Here is a 22,288-nt window from a genome sequence, read left to right as displayed (position 1 = left end):
GCTTTTATTGTTTAAAGAAATGATTGGTCGCCCGTCGTAGGAGGACGTGACCTGTGGCTCTGGATGGTGAAGAGCGCTGATTACAATCTAATCAGGATTCAGTAAAAATTACAAGTTTAAAGAAAACAGTAATTTAAACAACATGATTCGTTCATTCATCCAGTCATTGTCTGGTTTACCTGTTCTGCTTTATCCTGGTCGAGGTTGCAGTGGGCTGGAGGAAAGGTAGGAAACACCTGGGACAGGTCCACTGTCCATCACATTCCAATTTAAGGGGAATTTAGTATCTCTACCGGAGCACCTGGAGGACACCCACATTGCTTCACCTGGGATTCGAACCTAGAACCTTCTTGCCATGAGGCGACAGCGATACCCACCAAGCCACCGTGCCCCGCCAGTGTGATACCATATTGCTCAAATCATTCAGAAAAAGCTTTAAGATACTGATGTACAATTAGTGAATGAATCATTTAAGTCAATCTAATTTATTTTGATGAATCAGTTGAGTCAACTCACAAGCTCAACTGAATCATTAAAATAAACAAGCCTTCTACACCGATCAGACATAACATTATGACCACCTCCTTGTTTCTACACTCACTGTCCATTTTATCAGCTTCACTTACCATATAGAAGCACTTTGTAGTTCTACAATTACTGACTGTAGTCCATCTGTTTCTCTACATACTGTTTTAACCTGCTTTAAACCTGTTCATCAATGGTCAGGACCCCCACAGGACCACCACAGAGCAGGTATTATTTGGGTGGTGGATGATTCTCACTGACATGGTGGTGGTGTGTTAGTGTGTGTTGTGCTGGTATGAGTGGATCAGACACAGCAGCGCTGCTAGAGTTTTTAAATACCGTGTCCACTCACTGTCCACTCTATTAGACACTCCTACCTAGTCGGTCCACCTTGTAGATGTAAAGTCAGAGACGATCGCTCATCTATTGCTGCTGTTTGAGTTGATCAACTTCTGGACCTTCATCAGTGGGCACAGGACGCTGCCCACGGGGCGCTGTTGGCTGAATATTTTTGGTTGGTGGACGATTCTCAGTCCAGCAGTGACAGTGAGGTGTTTAAAAACTCCAGCAGCACCAGCACAACACACACTAACACACCACCACCATGTCAGTGTCACTGCAGTGCTGAGAATGACTCACCACCTAAATAATACCTGCTCTGTGGTGGTCCTGTGGGGGTCCTGACCATTGAAGAACAGCATGAAAGGGGGGTAATAAAGTATGTAGAAACAGATGGACTACATTCAGTAATTGTAGAACTACAAAGTGCTTCTATATGGTAAGTGGAGCTGATAAAATGGACAGCGAGTGTAGAAACAAGTATATGGCTGATCGGTGTATACTGGGACTGACCGGTACAGAGGTCTCACCTTTTATAAGACTGTAATGTAAACTGTATTTAACACTACTGTAATAATTACATGAGCTGCATGTAGTCCATCTGGTCCAGCAGTTGCTCCGTATGAGTACCGATACGTCTCTCTGAGCCAAAAACCGTTAATTAAAGATGAGACGAGCGGGTAAACACGCAGAACACGCAGAGTTCCATCTGTTTCAGTACCAGACTGATCATCGATTTCGGGTATTAAGCATGAAAAGATGGACAAACGGGAGGTTAAAGGTCGTGAGGAACAGATGGACGTAAATGCAAAGCTGAAGCCTTCAGCAGGCGTCAGAATTTAGTCCCATCCAGTTAAAACAGACTCGCCACGAATCATCATACAACAAATCGCAGCCTGAAATCAAAACCAAACACAATCAGCGGCTCAGACAAAACTTACAAACAGTAGAAACCGAAAAAAGAAACAAGTCCCGTTGTTTCTCTGTGCCCATATAAACAGGTCTGGTTTGACTGCGCCCATTAAAACCTGTTAATGTGTCCCATGGTCCCGTCGAACTGCAGATAGTTTAGTCTAATGTAAAATAATGAAGTTGTTTTTGACACTTAAACACTGGAAATAAAACAAATATAATATAAAAACACTGAAATACAATTAAAATCAGTTAAATACAATAAAAGCTGCACTTTAGCTTTACTTCTTTATTGTTTCCTTACGCTTTTAATTAGTGGAGATGCTTAAACTTGGAATACCGAATTCTTTAGCGAGGTCAGTAAAGACGCATTAACATTTGCATTGTAGTAAAACAGCGAGTGAGGAATGTGATTAGTGGAGGAACTTATGAGCAGTAATAATGAAGAGAAGTTTAGTGCTCCTGTCTCCTTCTTTTACTACATTAAACCACGTTAAGCTTTTTTTTTTGTGACTCTGGGAGAAGCTGATTCTGATTCTCACCATTTCTCAGAAGCTGGATCTGTAACACAAGTTTAAAAGTGAAACAGGGAGGAAAATCCAGATAAACACAGATACATGTGGAGCTGTAACCCTGGATCTGACGCTTATCCACACTAATGCAGATTCGGCTCATATTCACACTTTGACGACGTTTTACCGCTTAAGCCGATTGCTGAACAAAGCGGCGGTCGCACACACGTTAAGTTTAAGGTAAACGTCGGGTTTAATGGTACAAATTTCTCAACAAAGGGCGTTGAGTTTTAAAGATTTTAACTTTAAGAGACGTCGAGTTACAGGGTTCCGCTGTACTAGTATAGTTTATAAATTTCATTTCATGTTGATCCTGGTCAGGGCGCATCAAGATGAGAAGCGGCCAAGCCGTTTTTGCTTCGGCTGTGCCGTTGTTTCCTATAGAGTGTGGCGTTGGTGCCTGGCTTTGCCGCTTAGCTTCCCTGAGTGGTGCGATTTTTCTGGGATCCCTGAATCTTTTCACAATATTATGTACGGTAGATGGTAAAATACCTAAATTATTTGTAATCTTGCATTGAGAAAAGTTCTTTTTGTACTGATAATTCGTTCATGTTTGGTTGCATAGACTGAGCCTCGGATGGACCCTCTGTTTACACCCAATCATGATTCCCTCACCTGTTACCAATTCACCTGCTTATTGTGGAACGTTTCAAAACAGTGTGTGGAACTAAGTTCCAACTATTTTTTGATTCCATCAACCCCGGATGAAGTTTAAAATCTGTGTAATTTGTGTAATTATGCCCCGGTGTTTCACCCCTCTCCACTTCCAGCTATAAAAACAGGGTAAAATTGCAGTCCCCTCCAACATTAAAAAAATCGCTATTTGGTTGAAGAATCTGTATTTGCACGAGTAATAACCCACCAGCCAACGTTTCTGACATGTACCCATGTTCCAGAACGTCTCTCCACCCTAATTTTATGCTTCGGTTTAGAGAAGAGCACAGAGCTGAGGATTCTGGGTCGTTTTTCCAACTGGACGCTTTCATTTTATTCTCTGGTTAAGTTCTCTGCACTTGAGTTCCTCTCAATTTTTCTCTGAGCGAGGTGGTAATAGCTGTCACCATACCGCAGTGCTGTCGCCTCACTGCAAGAAGGGCATGGGTTTGATTCCCTGGGTCCTTTTTGTGTTTGTGTGGATTTCTTCTGGTAGCGCTTTTCCACCATAATTCCACCATAAGAACCCTGGTTCTGGTTCTTGAACCGGTTCTGTTCAGGTCTCTTCAAACCTTGGATTTTTTTTAAGCTTTATTTTTCACGGTAAGCGTTCGTTCTGTCCCGGTCACTTTTACCACTTTGCAAACCGGAAGGCAGTCGCATCCGCATCTGTGGAAAAGGGGTACGGGTGCTCCGGGTTCCTCCAAGTCCAAAGACGTGCAGTCAGGATAACTGTAGCTATTAGAAGTTGCGTTAACATGAATGTGTTTTTCAATGTGTGTGTGTGTGTGTGTGTGTGTGTAGCAGCGCTGTCCTCGTGGCTGGAACCCTTCAGTTCTGGGTTCTACAGGGATTGAACCTCACACCATCATGCTAATGTTAATGAATAAAACGAGCTGCTTTATATATGAGCAGCGGGAGACACTCGCCGTTCCCTCGTGATGAATTTCCTGCACACTTACCGCCGTTGATCCTTTTTAATCAGCCATGCGTTGAATAAATGTTAATTATGCTAAGCTAATATGAATTATCATAATGTAGTCTGTAGTGGTTCGGAGTTCCAGTCCCACCCTCCCAAAACACAGAAGTTTCTGAGGGTTTTCCTAAATTAATACACCAATTAATACACCGACTCGACTCATTATTGTTTTTTAGTTTTAATTCGCTGGCTGGGTGCACGGCAAGCTCAGACACAGATTTACTTTTATTACAGCTTTGTTAGCACCTGGCTAATGGAAGTGACATTTTACCAGATAGTAACGTTCTGTATTGTCGTTTTGCAGCAGCTGGACTACCAAAAAGGTTTGTGAATCTTTTACTAATGTTATGTACTGTAGATGGTGTGTGTAAAAGTCATGTTGTTCTTAGACTCTTGGACCTTTCAGCGATTCTCCGTTTACATCCGATCATTACAGCATCACCTGTGGAAACTTTCATTTCACAAACGTTCCACTCCTGTGTTCCTGTGCCGCCTCTGTCCCAACTCTTTTTGGAACGTGCTGCAGGCATCAGATCAGGAATGAGTTCATATTTACCAAAAAAACAAAAAAAAAATACGAAGGTAGAGCGTTAAAGTTCTTTCCTTTGTTCTGTTTATGATCAAGTGCCGATAAAATACAGTTCTATGTGACAAATGTGTGGCAACAGTTTGGGGAAGGCCCTTTCCAGGTATAGCATGAGTGTACCACAGAACACAGACCCCCCTGGACCTCAACCCCATTAAATATCAGTTGGAAACCAGAAAATCGGCACAAATTCCTACAAACACGCTCCAAAATCCCGTTTTACTGACTACAAGCTTGTGAGGGTTTTCTCCCAGTGTCTGTTTGCTTCCCTTCCATCTCCCAAAGCATGCAGAAGGTGGACTGGCAGGTACGTAAATCTGGCCTGCATTGAAACTCCGATTCCGAATCTTAGCCCTGCTACCGGTAGGCTCGGCGCCCCCTAGTGGGCATGATCGGCAGTGCAGACACTGCAGCAGACAAAATCGGTCGCCAGTCTGCTGGGTGGGAAAAGACGGGACTAAAATAAAGTGGGCGTGGTCTTTGATGTCATGTAAGAACCCTAGTTAGTAGAAGTAGAGGAACTTGGAGATCAGCGCCTCACATGCCGATCCACCGAAGTACGGGGGAATAAGAAGGGGGAGGGCGTGTCAGGAGAATATACCCTCCTCGTACGCCATCAGGGTCTCCAGCACTGGAAGAGTAGCTGGCTATGACTAAAGGGTTAAGGATTTTTTTGTAATGTGTCGTAAATCATGTGCCCTAAAGTAAAAGTGGAGTGAGTGGTTTAGGTTTAATGTATTTAGACGTATCCGCCGGTCTGAAGCACTAAAAGCTCCCCGGATGCATTTCTCTATAATTAAGCGCTACGAGAGCCGAGTCGGTGAGCGTCCACATTTGCATTAAAGTATATTTTTCCCGGCTCTCCTCGGCGGTCTCGTTTCCTAAACTCTGCGTCTCTGTGTTTTCTTTTATAGAATCAATAAAAAATAGAAGCGCTTATTAAATAAATCTCAGAGCTGTTACGGTTGTCAGGCGAAACCTTCCCGAGTGGGAACAGTCGTAATTAATCTCAGCAGACGTCAAGTGTCAGTCACGACGAATCTGATCGGACTTCTGGGATCCGGTCGAAGCTTCTCTCCGATTCGGCAGGTTTAGTATCAGCACGGCAGATTCTCAGTCTGAATCCCGGCTTGTTTACAGCATTCAGTCTGCATAAATATCTGTAAAAAAATAATAACTGGGGTGTTTCGTCCACGAGGGGCGCTAAGGTGTCGCCGTATCAGCTGTTATAAATATTGCTTTAAAGCGGGTGGGTAAATACTAATAATGGCGCTTTAAGCAAACATAAAAATGACATTTGATTGCTTCCTCGGGTCTGAAGGAATAAACCTGAGCTGTTCAGGTGACTTTGTTTAGGTCATTTAGTTCTCGAGTGAGGAGCTCAATGATCCAGGAGGAGCTCAGAGTAGAATCAACGCTCCTTCATGTGAAGAGGAGCTAGTTGAGGTGGTTCGGGCATCTGATCGGCATCCACTTGAGGGATTATGTCTCCTGTCTGGACTAGGACCGCCTGTGGATTCCAGTGGGGATGCTAGAAGAGGTCACAAGTGACAGAGATGCTTGGGCTTCTTTGCTTGCCCTTTTTCCACCACAACACAAATGGATAAACAGATTGATGATGATGATGATGATGATGAGTTTAGGGATTTTTATTCCTGTTTCTGCTCGGCCCTGATGAAAGGAATAAAGACAGTTTGGAAGATGGTTTGGAAGACTAACCCAGTCCAGCACCTTTGTCTTTGTTATGAACTGGAACAACGACCGTGAGCCAGGCCTTTTCACCGCACACCAGCAACAGGTGTCACAAACACTCCTGTGGTTTTATGGAAGTGAAACCTCAGATGGTCTGTTAATGAAGCTAAAGGTGGCACGGTGGCATAGTGGGTAGTGTTGTTGCATTACAGCAAGAAGGTCCTGGGTTTGATTCCATTCTGTGTGGAGTTTGCATGTTTCCTCTGACAAGTCCAAAAACATGCAGTCAGGTTAACTGGAGCTACTAGAAATTGTCCTAAGTGTGTGTGTGTGTGTGTCCTAAATTGGACCCACCGTGAGACCCTGACCAGGAGGAGGCGTTCATAAATCTATAGCTACATTTTAAAGCCCTAAATAGATGCTGATCGTTGGTCTTTGTTTGATTATCTCCATGTACTTAATTGTCCTCCTCCGGCCCGACTGCTATATTTACACTTATCATATAGCTATACATGCCCTGTGATGGACTGCAGTGCCCTGTGATGCCCTGTGATACCCTGTGATGGACTGTAATGCCTGGAAATGGTCTGTGATGCCCTGTGATGGACTGTAATGCCTGGAAATGGTCTGTGATGCCCTGTGATGCCCTGAGATGCACTGAGATGGACTGTGATACCCTATGATGCCCTATGATGCTCTGTGATGGACTGTGATGCCCTGTGATGGACTGTGGTGCCCTGAAATGGACTGTGATGCCCTGTGATGCCCTGAATTAGACTGTGGTGCCCTGTAATGGACTGTGATACCTTGAAATGGACTGTGATGCCCTGAGATGCCCTGTGATGGACTGTGGTGCCCAGAAATGGATTGTGATGCCCTGAGATGGACTGTGGTACCCTGACATAGACTGCGATGTCCGTAGTAAAACCGCAGTTCACCAAAAACTCATTCCGGTTCCTGATTGCAGTTTTAGACTCAAAAGCCTTTCAGCAGTTTTTAATTCCACACAAACGACCTTGAGCGGCTTTGCAATCACATTTGAATAGAGTTCAGCAGCTCAGGGACGACACGCACACACCCCGAGCACAATCAGAGTGGCATTAACGCTGGAGAACCGTGTTCTGTACTGATCACCTCAGCTCCCGGCCACAAGCGCTGATGATGAGGAAGTGTTTCACAAAGTTTCAGTATACAACTGATTTGTAGTTTTTTATTAAAAATAAATCATTAATTAATGTGAGGTCGTGTTTCTGATGTAACTGCTACTGTAACTGTGTATCATAATGAGGATGCAGAGTACATAGTGGTGATATAGAAGACCCGAAATGCTTTGACTCCTTCTCAGTGATTGGTATTGGTACATGTTAACATGCCAACAGTGGCAACTTGGCGGTGATGGGGCTTGAGCCAGCAACCTTAGGACTACTAGTCAAGTACCTTGACCACTGAGCTACCACTGCCCTTGGTGTAAAGAGCACTTGGCGAAAAGAGCACACAGCATGGACCCTTGAGCAGCTGTGACCAGATTTTCTACACATAAAGGTCTTGATTTTGAAATTATCAAAGTCCGACAAGCTTATGTTCTGGTGTCCAAATACTTTTGGACATATGGTGTATATTTGTTCATTAAATATACAAAATCGAAATACAAACAAGCGTGACTTAAATTACATATACGGCGCATAGCGGACACTTTTATCCAAAGCGACGTACAATTATCATTGAACGTAATTTGAGCAGTTGAGGGTTAAGGGCCTTGCTCAGGGGCCCAACAGTGGCAACTTGGCGGTGATGGGGCTTGAACTGGCAACCTTAGGACTGCTAGTAAAGTACCTCGATCGCTGAGCTTCCACTGCCCTTGGTGTAAAGAGCACACAGCATGGACCCCTGAGCAGCTGTGACGGGATGTTCTACACCTAGAGGTCTTGATTTTAAAATGATCCAAGTCCAACAAGCTCATGGTCTGGCGTCCAAATACTTCTGGAATTATGGTGCATATTTGTTCATTCGGGTCTGTAGATGCCGGGAGATGAAACTCGTGGTGTCACGGGCGCTTATCGTCGTGTCATTCACAGGAGCGACTCCATTCTCCACACGCCGTCTCCCATTAGGTTCCTCCCGAGATGAGGTCCGACTGATTTACGCCTCGTCTCCGCGGGGGTGAGGCGACACCGACCTTTAGGGTCAGCGGAGGACGGCGGACGAGCGGAACGAATCTGAGAGGAACTGTACGCTGATGACAGAGGAGACGAGAAGCGAGCCGGAGCTGCTCGCTACGCCAGGATGTTTTTTCCGGTCCGGCTTCACACATCGGGATCGGGTTGCGGACGAGGAGCCGGACGCGGCAACCAACAAAGTTTTAAAGAATCTAACAGGCATGGACGCCGATTTACAGGGTCTTAAAAGTACCACGGTCACAAAAAAACAATCCTAAAATGAAGTGAGGAACCTCTGTGACCCAGTCGAAACAAAAACAGTACCTGAACACGTCTGCTTTACGAAGTCTGACCTTCATAAACCTTCTGAAGTTCAAATCAAAATACAAACAAAGCCTAACTTGGTGTAAAGAGCACACAGTATGGACCCCTGAGCAGCTGTGACTTTTTTTCTACACCTAATAGGATTGGTATTAGTAATAGTAATCAGTGATTGATTTGCCAGCAAATACAGTATAATATAATAACTGTACAGGATCAGGTGCACCCTGTGGTGCAAACCTCTCCATGTTGTTTACATATTTTCGATGTTTTTATGATGATGCCTCAATACATACAAGTATGTGGACGCCTCTCTTCATGACTCCTAACCCTTAACCCTGACCCCCCTGAACAGCTTTGGGATGAATCGGAACGCTGATTGTGAGCAGAGCCTTTTCATAGACAGTCTGTCAATAAAAAAAACGCTTCTTTTTTTGACTGAATGAGCAAAGAATTCCCACAGACACACTCCAAAATCATGCAGCTTTTCCCAGACGAGCAGGGGCTGTTAGAGCCGGGATGTCTAATAAACTCACGGTCAGGTGTCCACAAAGTTTCGACCTTCTAGTATAGCTGTCCACTTCAGAATCTTGACGGAACCGCCGGCCTCTAATTTTCAGCCTTTATTTTTGATATGAATATTTAATGCGTCCGTGTTCGCATTATTTTGTGCACCTCGTGTGTTCCTGTTGTTTCTCCATCCACGGATAAACAGACGATGGGGTTTAATCCTGATATAAATTTTCTGTAGGTGCTTTTGGAGACGTTTAATGTTCTGAGATTATTTTAACGACCCAGTGCGTGACTAAAAAATAAATAAAGCGCATTAGAGCCACGAGAAATGTTTTAATAATTTATTTTAATGCTTGTACAGACGGTCATTACGCCAACCGCTTATACCCACTTCAGCTCATTTGCAGTTGGGACTTTTTAATATACATGATATTCATTTACAGTCCAAGATGTGTGTGTGTGTGTGTGTGTGTGTGTGTGTGTGTGTGTGTGTGTGTAAATGCTTGGCCAAAATATGTGAACTTAGAGCCTAACCTAAACCCAATGAACACCTCTGGGATGAATTGGAATGCTGACTGTGAGCAAGGCCTTTTTTTGCACAGTCTGACCTTAAAAAATAATCAATGTAAATCAAAGTAAATAAAAAATAATAAAAGTACGTAATTACATATTAATGATAAAAAAGTTTGTTGCGATGGTACTGTGAACCAGTCCCATCATTCCCTGCACACCATGTCACATGATCATCCGTACGTCACCTGATTTTCCCCCACCTGACACCTACGAATAGGCGTCCTCCGTACAACAACATTTCGCCTCACAGAAGGTCCTGGGTTCGATTCCGTTCTCTAGCAGACGATGCTTGAGAAAATGTGAGGTCATCTGTCTGTGAGCCGAAGCCGAGGTCTAATTTGTTCAATCCAGCTCACGTCTGAGTGGCTGAGATGTAACAGAGTGAAAGTTTTGGAGCGACCCATTAAAAAAAAATCGAGTCCAGACTTGACCCCGGTTAAAATGCTGCGGTGAGACGCTGAGATGAAGCGAGCCTTTCAGGTCTGGAAGCAAACGATTCTGATTCTGAAGATTAAAGCTAAAAATCCATCCACAGTGATGTAAAGAATAATATCTATTCTTTACTGCAGGGAAACAAACAAACTAAATCTATATCGTTTGGTTTTAACCGGTGTCTAAAAGCGAAGAGATGCGATTGAAGAAAAGAAGAGGCCACGAGAGCGTCGGCGCTTCGATCGGCTGAATAAAAGCTGGAGTGTTCTTCAGGCTGTTAACGCTGCAATAACACAAGAGCGGAATTTGGGCTCTCGGAACAATAGTCACTGAGTCATCGGACAATTTTGCTCCTCTTATTCTGCACGAGCTACTCGAACTCACTCCTGACGTTCAGGGTAAAAAAACAAACCAATAAACTCTCAAGTCCTCACGAAATAAAACGTCGCCACAGTGGTGATGAAACAGCCGATACAGACACGAGGGAAACGTCTTTATTTCATTTAAATAACAGAGTTCTTCTGTCGATTATTCAATTTGTAAAACACTGAGTGAAGTACGTGCATATATGGCTAAATAAAAGTACCCGGATACCCGTAATATTTATTTTTACATCTTTTAGCCACAGCCATTTCTGACACAATCTAGAGTCGGGGGGGTAATTCACCATTCACCTATAGGGTAATTCAGTGTCTCCAGTTAACCTGACTGCATGTTTTTGGACTGCGGAAGGAAACCGGAGCTCCCGGAGGAAACCCACGTAGGCACGGGGAGAACATGCAAACTCAACACAGAAAGGACCCGGACCGCTCCACCTGGGGATCGAAACCCAGGACCTTCTTGCTGTGAGAAGACAGTGCTTAGCCCCATTTCTGACAGGTGTATAAAATAAATGAGGTTGCTCGGTGGGTAGCACTGTCATCTCACAACACGAAGGTCCTGGGTTCGATTTCCAGGTGGAGCGGTCCTGGTCCTTTCTGTGTGGAGTTTGCATGTTCTCCCTGTGTCTGCGTGGGTTTCCTCCAGGAGCTCCGGTTTCCTCCCAGTCCAAAAACATGCAGTCAGGTTAATTGGAGATACAGAATTTGCCCTGTGATGGACTGGTGACCTGGATCAGACACAGCAATGCTGCTGGAATTTTCTGTCACTGCTGGACTGAGAATAGTCCATCAACCAAAAATATCCAGCTAACAGTGCTCCGTGGGCAGCGTCCTGTGACCACTGATGAAGGTCTAGAAGATGACCGACTCAAACAGCAACAATAGATGAGCGATCGTCTCTGACTGTACATCTACAAGGTGGACCAACTAGGTAGGAGTGTCTAATAGAGTGGACAGTGAGTGGACACGGTGTTTAAAAACTACAGCAGCGCTGCTGTGTCTGATCCACTCATACCAGCACAACACACACTAACACACCACCACCATGTCAGTGTCACTGCAGTGCTGAGAATCATCCACCACCTAAATAATACCTGCTCTGTGGTGGTCCTGTGGGGGTCCTGACCATTGAAGAACAGGGTGAAAGCAGGTTAACAAAGTATGTAGAAAAACAGATGGACTACAGTCAGTAATTGTAGAACTACAAAGTGCTTCTATATGGTAAGTGGAGCTGATCAAATGGACAGTGAGTGTAGAAACAAGGAGGTGGTTTTAATGTTATGGCTGATTAGTGTATTATTTATTTATCTTTTAATTTTGTGTCCTTTTAAATTAGGCAGATCATCGTCCGGGGTGCTCAGGTGGTCACAGCCAGTCTGGTGTTCTTATACAACTCGATGAAATCAAAATTTGTGGTATAATTTATTGTGACATGAGAGAAATGGATTTTTCTGTACTGCGCCCCGGTGTCCTCGTCTTGCGCCCCGGCATTCAGATGTTCTTATTGTTTTTGTTGCTACTGATTTATGGACTTCTTCGATTTTTTCAGAACGTATCAGGCTGATTCGTCCACGTCCAAATCAATCATGTTTGATACAGCAGTCCAAGACAGACTTCAGAACAACTGATTATCATTTTTAATATAAAAATAAACACTTTCATTAAAAATGTAATAAAAGCTGTGCCCAGGTCAGATGGAGTGAAGGCTGAATGCTGAAAGCTTCTACTGTCTGGTAGAGGAGTTAGTACGAGTGATGAAGAAATACTTTGAGTACAGTGTGTTCCTCCGTACATTACGTAAGAATCAACCGACGGCTGAAGAAAAGAAGAGCCTGATGATTTCTCAGATGCCGGAGGGTGTGTGCTAGGTTACTTAAGTTGAAGGAATACACTCACCCACTCACTTTCTTAACCGCTTATCCAATCAGGGTCGCAGGGGGTGCTGGAGCCTATCCCAGCTTTTCAATGGGTGCAAGGCACACAGTAACACCCAGGGCAAGTCCAAGTCCATCGCAGGGCAGACACACACACACACACACATACACACACACCCATTCACCTATAGGGCAATTCAGTGTCTCCAATTATCCTGAGCTCCCGGAGGAAACCCACGCAGACACGGGGAGAACATGCAAACTCCACACAGAAAGGACCTGGACCGCCCTGCCTGGGGAACCCAGGACCTTCTTGCTGTGAGGCGACAGTGCTACCCACCGAGCCACCGTGCCACCCTGAAGTAATACAAAAAAAGTTAAAAGTTCTTTTAACATTTTTGGTGGATCATCCATAACTCTGACACAATCTCTTGGGTCAAGGGCGCTCGAGTGGCACAGGAGTTTAACTCGCTAGCATGGCACTGCGGATTCCAAATCTCAGCAGAGCCACCGACCCACTCGGGGCATCCATACCAACAAAATCGGTGATACGTGATGCGGCAAGTGCGGAGAAGCGACTGCAGATTGGACACATATCGGAAGGGGGTGTGCAGAAAGTAGAAAGAAAGAACTTTCCAAAAGATACATGAGACAAATCCTTAGGATCTCGTTTTGTGGTCATACCAACAATTACTAGTGTTGTATTGGTACCAGGTTCCACAAGACACCTTTAGATGGTTTGTGGAATCCATGGGGGTCCAAGGTGACTCAGAGGTGTGTGGTAATAATATCAAAAACATCAACAGGAAAGTGAAACTTGTCAAGGCTTTACGCTGGAAATGAACCATACTTTATTCAAAGCGGTCCACAATTCTGTCATACTTTGAGGTGTAGGACTCCTGTGTTCCACAGCACGTGCATGGCCTTCCAGATTTTAAGAACGCTGAGATCTGGTGACTTAAGTGGGAATGGCAAAACCCCAAAACGAGCGTTTCTCTAACTGTAATTTGGCGTCTCTAGAAGTTTGTGGCAGCGCACCGTCCTGTTGGAAGAGGCCAAACCCATCAGAGACGTTAGTAGACGTACCAGGGTCCTGTGGAACACCACCTAAACAAACCCTATACCGTTATGGAGCCAAATCCTTGGGATCTCGCTTTGTGATCGGACCAACGACGACACCATCCGAGCAAGATGTCAGATGCAACCAGCCATCGAGGAGCTGATACAACAGCTTCGGCTGAGCTGGTTTGGTCCTATGTGGCGCAAAGCAAATCGAGGATGATCTGAAGAACCGACTCGAGCTCAAGCAAGCAAGGACGGTAGCCACGGACCGATAGCCAAGGACGGAGCCCTGCGACAACCATGGCTGCTTACTGGGTATGACTGATGTACAGATCGATGGAAATTGGTTTACCATTTGACCTGAGTGTTTCTTTTGCGTAGCATCATGTTATGATGAGGGAGCAATAACTGCTTCACACCACTGTGTATCTACTACAAATGATTCTTCCTTTCTGTACTGGACTCTTACTGTTTAATCATGGAGGTTACAGAATAATTTACTATATTATTAAGAAAAGACTGATTTGGAACACTGCACTGTTCACCCTTCAGTCATTCATTTCCTTTTCCTTTTTTTAAACGTCGGGCTGAAAGAGCAGCAGATGAAAGGTTGGCACACGTTCCTCTAATTCTTATCTCTATTTTTTCTTTTCGATCTGAGGTTTGACCAGCGGCGCGTTTCCTCCAAATCCCTACAGATGTGAACTTTCCGTTTCCACTATCAGGGAACATCCAGCCCGGAGATGTACGACTATTATCTCTCTTTCTTTACCTGTGAGGACTCGGATCGTCCGCTGAGGGAAACATCTCTAGGTCTGTAGATACACTATATGGTCAAAAGTATGTGGACACTCCTGTAATAATCGACTCCAGGTGTGTTTGTATATTTATCATATTCTGCGTCTCATCAAGCTTCGCCACCCGACAATATTTTCCCCTTCAGGAACTGAATAATTCACAATAATTTAATCCAACTCTATTGATTCGAGCGTAATATCTGCATGCTTGGCGATGCTAGGTGCCTCCAGAGAGCAGATTCACCTTTAACCTGTAATCTGATTCCTTTTCCTGGAAGGTGAATCACTCACTTTGCTTCTTCTTCTTTCAGTTTCAGGATCGTAGAGCTGAAGACGTCAAGAAAAACAACAAGACTCGATAGGCGAGGCATTACGTTTAATATCACTCCAAACTTTAAAAGCTTTTCCTCTCTGAGGAACCACACTTTACCCCTGAGGTACGTGATAAAACGCTGACAGGTCCATTCTGAGAGATGAAGAACTACGTTTATATTATTTCGGCGAGCCGTCCTCCTCCTGCACGTCGAACTGCCGGTTCGGTTTGGTCGACTCCAGCATGAGTTCGTAAAGCTGTCCGATCTGTACGTCCTGCAAGTCTCTGAGTTTCTGCTCGGATAGATCGGCTCCGAACGCCGGGGTTCTTGTTCCTACAGCCTCGAGGACTTGAGACTGGAGCGTGTCCTTATACTTCTGCAGAAACACAAAGATCAGAATGACTGATACCACTTTCTATGTTACACTGATCAGCCATAACATTAAAACCACCTCCTTGTTTCTACACTCACTGTCCATTTTATCAGCTCCACTTACCATATAGAAGCACTTTGTAGTTCTACAATTACTGAATGTAGTCCATCTGTTTCTCTGCATACTTTGTTACCCCCTTTCACCCTGTTCTTCAATGGTCAGGACCCCCACAGGACCACCACAGAGCAGGTATTATTTAGGTGGTGGATGATTCTCAGCACTGCAGTGACACTGACATGGTGGTGGTGTGTTAGTGTGTGTTGTGCTGGTATGAGTGGATCAGACACAGCAGCGCTGCTGGAGTTTTTAAACATCGTGTCCACTCACTGTCCACTCTATTAGACACTCCTACCTAGTTAGTCCACCTTGTAGATGCAAAGTCAGAGACGATCGCTCATCTACTGCTGCTGTTTGAGTCGGTCATCTTCTAGACCTTCATCAGTGGTCACAGGACGCTGCACAAGGGGCGCTGTTGGCTGGATGTTTTTGGTCGGTGGTCTATTCTCAGTCCAGCAGTGCCAGTGAGGTGTCTACAAACTCCAGCAGCGCTGCTGTGTCTGATCCACTCATACCAGCACAACACACACTAACACACCACCACCATGTCAGTGTCACTGCAGTGCTGAGAATCATCCACCACCTAAATAATACCTGCTCTGTGGGGGTCCTGACCACTGAAGAACAGCATGAAAGGAGGTAACAAAGTATGTAGAGAAACAGATAGACTACAGTCAGTAATTGTAGAACTACAAAGTGCTTCTATATGGTAAGTGGAGCTGATAAAATGGACAGTGAGTGTAGAAACAAGGAGGTGGTTTTAATGTTATGGCTGATCGGTGTATATATATTTAGTAAAAATAATAAGTTTTTAAATAAGATTTGGCCCTTATCAAAGTCCCTCAGGTCAGATCATCTGGGTTCAAGACTGGGTTCAAGATCCCTCACCCTCAGACTGCCATTTACATTTTTGAGGTGGGTGTGGTTGGGGGGGTATAATATTAAATTCTATTCATAAAGAATCCTCGTCTCTGCACCGCTGCTCCGTCCTTTTGAAATTTCTTAACAGTGACGCATAAAATATTGATTTTCAGGGCAACAAAACCTGCTCAGCATGTTAAGAACAATCAGCGGTGCTAATGTGGACGTTACACAACGACGAAATCCAACGTCACTTCTGCATGTAACCGGGTTCGTGCACAGTGACACGTACATAAATACACTGAGGCGCCAGAAAAACTGGTACTGTGGTCGCTAACAGGAGCGTAGGACTGCAGAAATATGTTTTCCGGTGATGTGTCCCAACACACAGTGCACTAAACCCTTCTGTGCCAGCCAGAGTGCCAAGGCTACCCCCTGTCCACTGCCGAAAGCACCTACAATGCGTACACAGGTATCAGACCTGGACGTTGAAGCAGTGAAAGAAATTTGACTGGTCAGATGAATCTTGTTTGTTCATGGATGACGTAGACAGCAGTGCATTGCTGGAGCTGTACTGGTACCAGGTTCCACAGGACACCTTTACATGGTTTGTGGAGTCAAGGGGGGTCCTCAGAGGTGTGTCAGCACATTGGGTGTGTAGTAATAATGTAAAAACACCAACAGGAACGTGAAACTTGTTGATGTGATGATTATTTAAATTTTTCTTCACGTTGAGAGACATTTGGTCGTCTGTAACGAGCAGAAATATTCCGTAGGCGATGAACAACGTACTTTCTGCACAACGGTCCACAATTCTGTTGTATCCTGAGCTGCAGGACGCTGAGATCTGGTGACTTATGTGGGAATGGCAACCCAAAACTCAGATGAGTGTTCCTGTAACCATAATTTGGCGTCTCTAGACGTTTGGTCCCATGTGGCGCCAAAGCAAATCGAGGAAGACCTGAAGAACCGACTCGATCTCAAGCAAGTAAGGACGGTTAGCCATGGACCGCAAAGCGAGGAGAAACACTGTCCTCCAACCTGCGACAACCACAGCTGCTTAGTGGGTATGACTAATGGATAGATAGATGGGAATTGGTCTACCATTTGACCTGAGTGTTTTTTTATTTAGGTTTCTTTCATGTTATGATGGATATGCAATAAGAAATGGGGAGCAATAACTGTTTTACACCACTGTGTATCTACTACATGTATCTTCTTCCTTTCTGTACTGGACTTTTACTGTTTAATCATGAAAGTTAAAGAATAAATTACTATATTATTAAGAAAATTAAGACTGATCATGAACACCATACAGTCTTCAGCCATAAGCGGGAATGGCAACCCAAAACTCAGATGAGTGTTCCTCTAACCATAATTTGGCGTCTCTAGACGTTTGTCGAGGCGCCTTGTCCTGTTGGAAGAGGCCAAACCCGTCAGGATGAATACTGGACATGAACGGGTGTAACTTCTCAGAGAGGAGGCACCAGGGTGCCACCTGTGGAACACCAGCTAAACAAACTCCATACCGTTATGGAGCCACCACCAGCCGCTACAGTGAGTTTGATTTGATTTATTTATTGGTTTGATTGAAGGAACGTTCCCGACACCCTTCAACTGATTCGGCTCAATCCTGCTCATCTAGAGATGGTGTAGGAGGTGTGAGACTCAGAGGTCAGTGAAATAATAGAGGTCGAAGCCTAAACGTGTCCTGCTACGCCCTCATTTTGTGAGCTGAAATTGCTCGACAGGTGCTCAAGACACCTCTGCATCCCACGTGCACCCCTTGCATACCCATTTAGGCTTCCTGACCACTCAGTTTACTGACCAGCGTGTGGTACAGTTAGGGCCACACCTATCATGGTTGTCATGGATCTCCTTTTGCTCGCTTGAAGAATTTTCTTCCAACCAAATGTCTCGGTTTTATTGCACTTTTCAAGACACCTCACGTACCCTCAACAGGAGCAGGTCTGGACTGAGAAGTTCATTCCAAAACCAGCACTGATGGACATTTCTTCATCTTTACTCCTTTGAAACGTTCTTGAGGTCCTTCTGGCTTGATTTGACCTCAAATCTCTTCAGCAGAAGGTTTTTAATGTGCTTCTTTTGTCTTGATTGGCCCTTGAGCCTGAGCTGATGTAAAACTTGTCTGGCCGTGGGCAGAATCACCAGTTTTTAAGAAGCTTCTACTTGATAGCAGATCAGTTTTTTGGCGGTTCTTGGATTACATCTGACGAATCATCTGTATGAATTTTCTCTCAGAAAGAGGTGACAGTTTGAGTTTTCTTCTCGACCTTGGTGAAGAGACCACTGTTCCATGTTCTTTGTATGTACAGGCAACTGTTTTAATGGTGGATGATTTGTACATGGCTCAGAGTGTTCTTCATGTCTTCTGTCTATGATTTGCAAGGCATTCTGAGAGTCTCCAACTGCCTTCATGTCTTCTGGCATCAATGAGTCTTGGCCGCCCAACATCCCGTCATTGGTTTGTGTCTTTTCCATCATTTGGCCTTCTCACCATGGCTGTCTGTGACACCAGACAGAGATTTTTCAACCCAGCAAAGGTCTTTAAGAGACCACTGTTCCATGCGTTTTGTACAAGTTCAAGTGACCTTCCTGTCTTTGTATGTTGTTCCAAGAGTTTCCAACAGTAACACTTGAGGCTCTTTCTAATGGGTGTGGTCAAACTAGCCCTGTTTATATGGGTACAGAAGACTTTCCGGTTGCTGTCTACCACAACACCACTGTAGAACTGTTTTTTTTGTTTTGTTTTTCCCGACAGGCTTTCACAAATCTCACAAAAACTTCGACTCGTGACTTGGACTGTAGCTAAAAGCTTCCGTGAGCACGTTCGGTAGCGCCGTTCCTCTGCTAATCGACTCCATTTGGCGTAAATACAAAAGTTTCTTGGGCCTCTTTGTCAAAAATCCATCAACAAGTTTTCCATTACTGCTGATGAGTCAAAACTAGCGGGACGTTACGCTGGCGTACGATGAGCTCATTCATAAAAAGCCGACTCATTCATGGAAATCTTTCCAGATTTGGCGGCGGCTCAAGTTGAGAAGCGGCGAGCCATTTGTCTGAGAGGTTCCTCCCCTACATAATGTAATTAGGTTGAACTTTTGCCAAGCGGCTATATATCAGATACGGAGCGGATGGTTCGACTGCGGGCTTTGTGCCACGCTTCACGGGATGAATATTAAGGATCTATGATGGTCGGCGATGACGTCAGCAGACCGGAGTGGACTGGCTTTCCCAAGGTCGAATCCAGGAAATGCGCTGTCTGCTGGAAGTGCCGGTGTGGCGCGGCGGAGGCACCGTGACCGCTATCGATCCACGCCGAATCAGAATCGTTCGACTAGCGTCCATTTAGGATGGGTAATTAATCATCCTTTCAACCGAAGAAAGCAGATGCGTAAGTCCATGACGGAGGTCCATTACAGTTTTTTTGCTGGACCTTGTATGAATTTTATATAGTAGACAATTTGAGTTTACCTCTCGACCTTGGTGAGACGACTGTTCCATGTACTTTTGTACATCCAGGCGATTGTTTTATCAAACTGATTTGTAAATGAGTGACCTTCAGAGTGACCATCGTGTCTTCAGTCTATGATTTGCAAAGCGTTCGGAGAGTTTTCCAACAAGTGGAGTTGAGAAACATCTAAAACAATTTGATGGCTTTACCATCTTTGTAGATCCTTCCGACGTCGACAGTGCGCCCCATCACCTTCAGAAAAGCGACTGATATGGTTTCTCAGGGTATTTTAACAATATGTTAAGGATTAGTTACATTTAACGGCCCTTTTAGGGCGACCATAAGGCTGATGTGGCCCTCGGTGAGAACAAGTGTGACACCCCTGTTCTAAATAGTGGAAATGTCATCAATAAACATGCGACATGAATGTGTGGTTATAGAAAGTCTGAAACATTGGATTGAGAGGAACATCAGAGCTCCAAACGTTCCAAACAAATCATTTTGAGGCCGGCCAATCAGCTAACGTTTCTTTCAATCTCCTGAAATGGTGACAGGGGTCGGTCTTCCAGTTCCATTTTGACGTGACCCCACTCGATTTTCCCGTCTTGCTTTTCCCTCAACGTTCTCCTCCCTCCCTTTCATCCCTCCCGAAGGAAAGCTTGGACGATTTATTAGACGGAAAGTGGTCCCCCGGGCCCCGCGCGGTAATCGGATGAGAGCAAACACTCAGTGCTCCTAATCGCATTTGGAGAACCGGCTCTGCCCCCGTCCCCGGCTCCACCACGCTCGTGGATTCCTCTCCCTGTTTTTTTCTCTCCACGGTGGAGTGTTTCCGAAGGCGAGATGAAGTGGCCGTTCACCCACTCGTTTATGAATGAAGAGGAGTGTCCACTCCAGCCGATTATTCACAGCACTGAATCTCCTCAAGTGCCCACCTACAGATGTTTTGTTCTGCATGTTTGAAGAACCTTTGGCAATTCAATGAAAAATTCCTACACATTATGATCAAAAGTATGTGGACGCCCTTCCAAAATAAGACATTTATCCAAAGTAGAATACCATGGAAGCAAACAAGTGGTAACCTGATGGTAGCGGGCATTGAACTGGCAACCGTTCTGATCACTAGTCCAGTACCCTAACCACTAAGCTACCACTGCCCCAGAAGGTCATGTTCACTTTTAAGGAATTTAACCACACTTTTAATCCAAAGTACTGTAACTTGGCAGAGATGGGCCTTGAACCATTTCCCTTCTGATAACTAGTCCAGTACCTTAACCACTTGGCTACCACACCCCCTACACCTGCTGTGCCAACCTGCCATCAACAACTAAACCAACAGTTGCAAATATTTGCTGATACTTTTATCCATTGTGACTTATAATCGAGACACTTTACAATCCGAGCAACTGAGAGGTAGAAGCCTTGCTCAGGGGTCCAACAGAGACTGCTCACTGGAACTCAACAGTCAGTCAATTAACTATCAGCTAAATGTTTAGAATTGTGACAGGACCTTTTTCTGTCTTTGGTATTTTCTTTAAAGACACTTTATTTAAAAATCAGCATTTTTTCGTGGTTCTGTTTGGGATCGAGGCAGTAAATCCTACACAAACCTAAATCTGTGCAAACCAGAGCGCAAACTGTCAACTCGAACCCTCATTCTTCAACAGATCACACCAGCCGACAGATTTCAGCTCTATAGGATCAGATCTGGACAAGCCTGACTAGTGCATGCTGCCACCATGTGGCTCTACATCACCATCAACGTGTGAAAACCATCACCAACTGAAGTCAAAATATTCGCTTCTCTTGGTGGACTTGATCAAAGTAATGGTTGAGACTTAGTTTGCCCTATTTATATGAGCACCAATAAATAACCAACTAAACCCAATCATAATTAATAACAGGTAATTAAAAAGACACGTCATTTTAAAATCATTTAAACCCCAGTATTTTAGGTTCAAGTCTCAGCGGTGCTTACGGTTTGGACACGTCTTATGGGCAGTTGTAGCCTAGTGGTTAAGGTACTGGACTAGTAATCGAAAGCTCGCTGGTTTAAGCCTCACACCTGCCAGTTTGCCACTGGTGGGCCCTTGAGCAAGGCCCTTAACCCTCAATTGCTTAGACAGTATAGTGTCACAGTACTGTAAGTCGCTTTGGATAAAAGCGTCTGCTAAATGCCAAAAATGTAAATGTCTTTATTTCTCCTTATTGTGGTCTGGTCAGGCGCTGATACGAGTAGTGGAGGAACACATAGTGCACAGCGTGTCTCTCCGTAAATGTTACGGCTCTCTGTGAGAATCCACTGCTGCCAGCCCGGGTGCTAGTCTGCATCTCTGCTCAGGCCAGTGTGGAGGTGGTGCAAGCGGCAGAAGAACATCAACAGGGAATTAGTGTTGACTAAATTGTGTGTGTGTGTGTGTGTGTGTGTGTGTAACTTTGTGTGTGTAACTTTGTGTGTAAGTGGTGTTTACCTCCCACTCCTTCATAAAGAGTTGGACTTGATCCTGACTTGCAGATTTGTGTCTTTTGAATTCATCCTTGACATACTGATCCCCTAGAGCCCGCAGTTCGATGGGCATGAACCTGTGCAACACTAGGATCCTCTTATATAGGGTTCGAACCTTGCTCACATGGGCTGCACTGGCCATGACAGGAACCGTGCAAACCCTGCTGAATACCAACTCGATTTTAAAGGCAAGAAAAGTATCGACGAGGAAGCTCAGTCCAGGACATTAATAATTATATAGTATTAACATTTATATTCAATGTGACGTTAATTAA

The 22,288-nt window shown here is 44.6% G+C and overlaps 1 protein-coding gene across 1 annotated transcript; it reads right to left on the bottom strand.

The window, feature by feature from the left end:
• Positions 1-14,728: 14,728 nt before the first annotated feature.
• Positions 14,729-22,288, bottom strand: sdhaf3 (succinate dehydrogenase complex assembly factor 3). Its single transcript, XM_062989322.1, has 2 exons — positions 21,979-22,288; positions 14,729-15,057 (listed from the first exon to the last, which is right to left on the bottom strand). The coding sequence occupies exons 1-2, from the start codon at positions 22,153-22,155 to the stop codon at positions 14,860-14,862; spliced, it is 375 nt and encodes a 124-aa protein (XP_062845392.1). The 5' UTR covers positions 22,156-22,288; the 3' UTR covers positions 14,729-14,859.

This window comes from Trichomycterus rosablanca, chromosome 2 (genome assembly GCF_030014385.1).
Source record: "Trichomycterus rosablanca isolate fTriRos1 chromosome 2, fTriRos1.hap1, whole genome shotgun sequence".
NCBI lineage: Eukaryota > Metazoa > Chordata > Actinopteri > Siluriformes > Trichomycteridae > Trichomycterus > Trichomycterus rosablanca.
The sequence above is the reverse complement of the archived record's forward strand: the minus strand, read 5'-3'. Positions and strand labels throughout refer to the sequence as shown.

Bases quoted from the DNA above. Each gene is read 5' to 3' on its own strand.
- sdhaf3 (XM_062989322.1), bottom strand. From the start codon at position 22,155: ATGGCCAGTGCAGCCCATGTGAGCAAGGTTCGAACCCTATATAAGAGG. The intron at 15,058-21,978 runs GTAAACACCACT...GTGTTTCTGCAG, and splicing joins TCTTTATGAAGGAGTGGGAG to AAGTATAAGGACACGCTCCA.